This window comes from Cynara cardunculus (genome assembly GCF_001531365.2).
Source record: "Cynara cardunculus var. scolymus isolate 2C chromosome LG 6, CcrdV1, whole genome shotgun sequence".
Lineage (NCBI taxonomy): Eukaryota > Viridiplantae > Streptophyta > Magnoliopsida > Asterales > Asteraceae > Cynara > Cynara cardunculus.
Genome location: NC_037533.1, coordinates 15,341,128 through 15,347,503, shown reverse-complemented (window position 1 = coordinate 15,347,503; position 6,376 = coordinate 15,341,128). Strand labels below are relative to the sequence as shown.

General features: G+C 32.5%; 1 protein-coding gene across 3 annotated transcripts; it reads left to right on the top strand.

The window, feature by feature from the left end:
• The first annotated feature begins 816 nt into the window (after positions 1-816).
• Positions 817-3,122, top strand: LOC112514577 (BTB/POZ domain-containing protein At1g55760-like). 3 transcript variants are annotated; one of them, XM_025121125.1, is made up of 5 exons: positions 817-859; positions 995-1,288; positions 1,496-1,641; positions 1,994-2,112; positions 2,411-3,122. In XM_025121125.1, exons 2-5 carry the CDS (start codon positions 1,170-1,172, stop codon positions 3,011-3,013), a joined length of 987 nt encoding a protein of 328 aa, XP_024976893.1. In that variant the 5' UTR covers positions 817-859; positions 995-1,169; the 3' UTR covers positions 3,014-3,122. The 3 variants fall into 3 exon arrangements, with proteins under 3 accessions (XP_024976893.1, XP_024976892.1, XP_024976891.1); XM_025121124.1 differs by having other exon boundaries at positions 819-859; positions 990-1,288; XM_025121123.1 differs by having other exon boundaries at positions 827-1,288.
• The last annotated feature ends 3,254 nt before the right edge of the window (positions 3,123-6,376 follow it).

The window sequence follows — 6,376 nt, the reverse complement described above, 5'->3', positions numbered from 1 at the left end:
TGTAAACTAAATAATAATAGAAAATTATAAAAAAAATGAGAACTTTTAAATTGTTAATTTGATACTAATATCAATATAAATTTTTATGGGTCTTCAAATTATATTTTAATATAAAAAATATTATCGTTTTCTGAAAAAACATATAAAACTGTATTATAAAATCGACAGAGATAATTAATAAAATAAAACAAAACAAAACATTAAAATTCAGATTTATCTTGTTGCGCGAATATGCTTCCAGTATTATTATTAAACATTTAGTACAAAAATTGAAAACAACTTATTATACGTTATTAAAATACAATCTATTTAAAATTTCAAATTTACAAATTATTAATGTGGAATCAAGTTCGTACAAGAACAATAATCAAATAAGATAATAAGAAAACGGTTGAATCACATATGATTTTATACTAAAATCACGTATAAAATCATATACAATTCACGTGACTTTGACTACGACCTGACGTTGCGAGCCATGTCGCCCACACACCTTTACGATGGTTGTCAGTGTAAAATCATATACGATTTTGTAAATGATTCGATTATTTCATGTTCTATTATTTGGTTATTGTTTTTGTTTGAGCCTCGTAAATAATTTAAATGTTTTTTTTTTATTTACCTAGATATCCAACCCGTTATGTGAGCCGATTAATCCCAAAACGACCACCTGCTTTATAGATAGCTCGAAGTTACCGTATTTGCAAGAGGATTTTTATTTCTCCTCTTGGCGATGGGAGTTGTTGCAATGCTTTTAAAAGAGAAAAAAATGAACCAAACGCAAGACCATAACATAGCCCTGAAGTGCAAAGGAAACATTGGTCGTTCTGTTGCATCATCTCCATAAGTGGCTGTTAAGGTAACCATCGATGGCGTAAAAGCTTAATCAAGACTCTTGCGTGCCCGAAACCCTCCAAGAAACTCGGGCTTTACAATCTCTTCAATACAACCCACATTAAATTCTGCATAATTCGTTTCTTAATTACTAGCACAGAGACCAAGAACACCAGTGAAGAACACACACTGTGGGTCTGATTGTGTTTGTGCGAAAGGTTGTGTTTGTATATGTTCAAAGATCAGAAGCCAACCTGGGAAAGCACGGAGAGTTGCTGTTGGATGGCATTTTCGACTGCTTCCATGAAATCACGGCGGCGCTTGCTTTCACTAGGATGACGGACTCTGCTTACCGTGTTGAAACCATATCCCGCCTCGCTCAATGGCGTATCGATAATTTCGCGTCTTCTTCGTACCGGAAATCTGATCCTTTCAAGATCGGCAAGTGGAATTGGTAAATTCATTTTTCAGTTTTACTGTTTGAAGGTTATGTTTTTCTTCAAGATCTAGCTACCCATCAGTCAAGTGTTCGACGAAATGCGCGACTGAAACTAATGGGAACATGGAGTTCTTGATGCAGTTTTTATAGTTCTTTTGTGGGTCTAATATCTTAAAAGATGAGATTAGTGATGTTGGGTTTTTGTGATTTTGTAAATTGAAGGCATTTAGTTCTGGAAAAGAATCGAACTTTGTTGATAAAACTCTTCCCAGAGATACCAAAGTTAGCTAGAGATAATCCTCCGATTGCTTCCTTCAGCATTCGTATAGTTTCTTTGTTGGGAGGTCGCACAACTTTGGTTCATCCAGGTAAGTTTAGTCATACTCGCTTCATTAGAAAAACTGAGTCCGGGGCCATTTACTAAACGTTTACCGGGTTAGTGCTTATTAGCAAGAGCTTATCACTCCCACTTACCTTATCGGGAAACATTCTCAGCAATCAAAATTGATTGTTGAAAAGCACTATCTGGATAAGACTCTTATTCTTTGATCCTTGTCATTCTTACTCGGTAAGGTAAATAATCCTCAGCAAGTGCTTACCAGTAAATATTTGGTAAATAGCCTCTTACTATATACGATTCGAAAGATGACCCTATTGCAAGATGTCTAGCACAACCAGTAGTTAATGTGTCTTTCTTTATTCGGTATGATTTGGATGCAGAAATTAGGGATAAGCAGCTTAAAATTGGGGTGGATTTCGTTTGGAAAGTTGAGGTTCCATTGGCAGGGAGATTCATCATCGACGTTGAGTTTCTTGACCTCAAGACTGTACCTCCAAACGTAATTCGTTCATCTTTCTTTTCAGTTTTTGAAGATTTTACGGTATATTTACTGTTTTCTGAAAGGATCAAGTCGCTAAATTTCAACATTTATTTAGTTGTTGGTGAACCAAACTTATGACACTAGCATTTAGATATGTTGTTTCTTTCAACAAGTAACTTTTCTTATCTAGGATTTAAACTAAGGTCATGAATCAATGTCATATGTCAATAGCCTCCTTTATTCAATATATATATATAGAAGGTCGTTTAACCAAATGCTCGTTTGTTGAGCTTGCTTTTGTGGTACGATGTTATAGGGTGGCGAGCCTCATTCCATTTGGAGTGAAGGGTTTCCACAAAAGGATTCAAATTCACCGGCACTCTCTTCCATTGGCAAAATGTTATCGGAAAGCATCCACACAGATATCGTGATTTGTGCTTCTGATGGAAACATTGGTGCTCACCGTGCGGTTCTTGCAGCACGTTCACCGGTTTTCCGTAGCATGTTTTCCCACGACCTCAAAGAGAAAGAAATGTCTGCCATTAACATCTCCGATATGTCCCTTGAGGCTTGTGAAGCCTTTCTAAGCTATATATACTCGAACATAAGACACGAAGATTTTCTGATTCACAGACTCGATCTTATCAGAGCTGCTGATAAGTACGATGTCTCGGATCTAAAAGATGCATGCCAAGAAAGCTTATTAGAAGATATCGACACGAAAAACGTGTTGGAGAGGCTACAAAACGCGTATCTGTACCGTCTGCCGAGATTGAAGGTTTGCTGCATTGAGTATCTTGTGAAGTTTGGGAAGATATTTGAGATTAGAGAAGAATTCAATGGGTTTATACAATCTGGTGATAGGGAACTAATTGGTGAAGTCATCAATGGAGTTCTTTCTGTTTGGGAAGGTTTCTGAATGTTATATACATTGATTCATGAAAATTGGTAATGTTGTCATAAGATTGATTTATATATATGGCTTGTTGTTAAGAAATCTTAATGAAAATTACTTAGGGCTGTTTGACAATTGCTGAATGGTTTGGTGTAGAATGATTAAGAGACTCTCATGATATAGTGTAAAATGAAATATAATTGTTTGGTAATTGTGTACAATGAAATTAGGGCTCTTAATGGTTAAGGCACATCCATGATACAAAATAATTCAGAGAATCAGAGGGTTTTAAAACCATTAAGAGACAGACTTTTTTTTTTGCCAAACAAGATTCACCTYTTAACGATTCAGATGTTGTCTCTTAATGGAATTATTAAGAGGTAAACAAACAACCCCTTGCTTTTGGATTGTTTGCTTTAGGGGTGTAAATAATTGTTTACTTTAACTGGATTCCTATTTTGGGTAACGTACTTTCAAAACTTTTATTGTGTAAAGTTTTGAATATTTAAGTACCTGGATAATCGGTTGAAAGATTAACGGTTACTATGCTGATGTGGTGAATGATGTGGTATCCAACTCAGTATTAGTTCTATCAAAAAAAATAAGTATTTTATTCATTTTTATTTGATAGTGTATTACAATGAGTCAATCTAGATTACACAAAATATCAAAAGTCCGTGTTAATGATTCATTTGTATTTCAATTTTTAAAACTTAATGTTTTAAATTTATATAATAACCGATAAACATAATCGAATAATAGATAAATTCTTCATTTTAATTTTCTTAGTTAAACTATGTAACCATTTATTTTTAAAGAGTGAATTGTGGATTTGGTTCATATGTTTTAATACTTTTTTTTTAGGGTCTCTATAGTAGGTTTATTGAGGATTTAGTCTTTGTGTTATTCAATTTGTTTTTGTTATGATTTCTTTGACTAACGCCTCCGTTAACTTCATTAAATCAAGGGTCATTTTAGCTTTTTGCCTACTCCTTTGAAAACAATATTTTACACACACACACACACACATATATATATATATATATATTAGATATATTTCAAATGCAACCATGTCCATTTGTACAACCAATACAACCGAATTAATTGAGATATTTATAGAAATGATGGGAGTTCATTTATTATGATTTGAATATTTATGTAAGATAAAAAGGGTTCATTAATTATGATCAATACTTTATATTAAGAAACAATTAAAACTTTTATGAAATCACATATTCATTAAATTAAATAGACGGTTGAGATTGTATTGTATTGGTTGTACAAATGTAAAAGGTTATATAATAACCCACATCTCTCTTACTCTCTCTCTCTCTCTATATATATATATAGAGAGAGAGAGAGAAAGGGGGGAGAGGAACGAAAATGATACCTATTTAAACAAATTTTTTGTCTCTTCCTACCCGTCTTAGTCTCCCGTTTATTTAAATACGGGTGACAGAACCGGTAAATCTATTTTTAAATTTTGTTTTTTTTAAATCAAAACAAAAATCAGTATCTTGATGGATTCTGAAATTTCTTACATAGCAAACCATTTATGTTTTCTTTTTCTTCTTTCATGAACTAGCTACCAAATTGGTTCTTGAATATTCAAAGCTTGGATCACTTTTGGCTCACTTAGCCTTAGCTCGAAACAGCCAACTATCATGAGGGTGCCATTAGATGTTGTAGCTGAACCTACTAAACACGAAATTGAGTGCCAATTTTTATAGTTAATATCTTATTAAGAGTTTGTTTTACTAGCCTCAGTTACCGAGTCAACTTTAGAATACATTTTCGTCTGGTTGGAGTTGTCAGTAATCAACTTTTTTGCTCAAATATTTTTAACTGATTTTGGGTGTTTGTTATTTTGTTGATTGAAGGAGTTTTATTCTGGAAAAGTATGAAAAAACGAAGACATTTTCGATCCCTCTCTTCTGGACACCAACTTCCTCCTTGTTCATACAACACTTCCCCAGGTTATCTGGAGATACCGATACTCTTCTCATTGTTCCTTTAGCATTTGTGTAGTTTCTTTGTCTCGAGGTCGCAAGACTCTATTTTATAAAGGTAATTAAACAAATTAAATATTCACGGGCCTCCAAATTATTTAACCAATAATTAGGATTAAAATATAATAAAGTACTTAATTAAGGATAATCATGTGATTTTATATTTATCTGTAATTTTTGTGACATCCTTATCTTTAAAATCAAATACAAATAATTATCACAACAAAATTATATAATGAACACACATGAATGTAGATGTGATCATTGCTGGTTTTCGATTATCACAACAAAAATCACATAGTTATTATATGATTATCACATCATAAAAAGTCTTCAGTTTATATAATTATTATCCCGGCAAAATCAGATCAGTATTACATCATTATCGATAAATCGTTGGTTTTCAATTATCACAACGTTATCGCATTGTTATCACAACAAAAATCACATAATTATTAGATGATTATCACATCATGAAAAGTCTTCAATTTATTTAATCATTATCACAGTATTGTCATATAATTATCGACAATGGATGCATCCACATAAAAGTCTATGATGATAATAAAAAAAATTTGAAGGGATAAAGATAAATCTAGGATAACAAAAAGTTATAGATAAAAACAAATTTGTTTTCATTTATTCTAATTTTCTTATGTATTACGTGTAGAAGTATTATCACATTTTCGTAAAATATGGGTGTTCTCGTTTGAATCTTTCCGTACACATACATATGGGGATGAGAACCCAAAAGATTATGATAACATTGAGAACTGGTGCATCATGTGTTATTTCACGTGATACTTTTCCATCTACGACTTAAATTTAGTGTTTTGATTATACGGCTTAGATTTAGTGTTCTGATTAACATATATTCATTACACAATGTGTTTGTTTCACAATACATTTTTATCCGTTTGTCAAACAAAAAATACAACTAAAAACTTTTACATTCTGGACCGAAGACATATGAAATAAACACATTGTGAACATATAAGAGTAACGGGTTGCTCGTTTACCTCTTAATAGTTCTTTTAATATGCGATCTCTGAATCGCTAATAGATGAATCTTGTTTAACAAAACAAAAGTTTGTCTCTTAATGGTTCTAAAACCCTCTGAATGATTTTGTATTATGCGCCTCCCTTAACCATTCAGCACTCTAATTTCATTGTAAATAATTACTGAACAAATTTGCACTATCATGATAACCTCTTAATCATTTTGCGCCAAACCATTCGACAGCTGCCAAACAATCCCTAAGATGGTGATCAAGATCATCGAATTGAGTTGGGTTCAAATAAATCTAATTGATACATAAGGTTTAAATTTTTTACGACTCGATTAGGTATCGTGTTGCTTCGAGTTGGTTTGATTTTT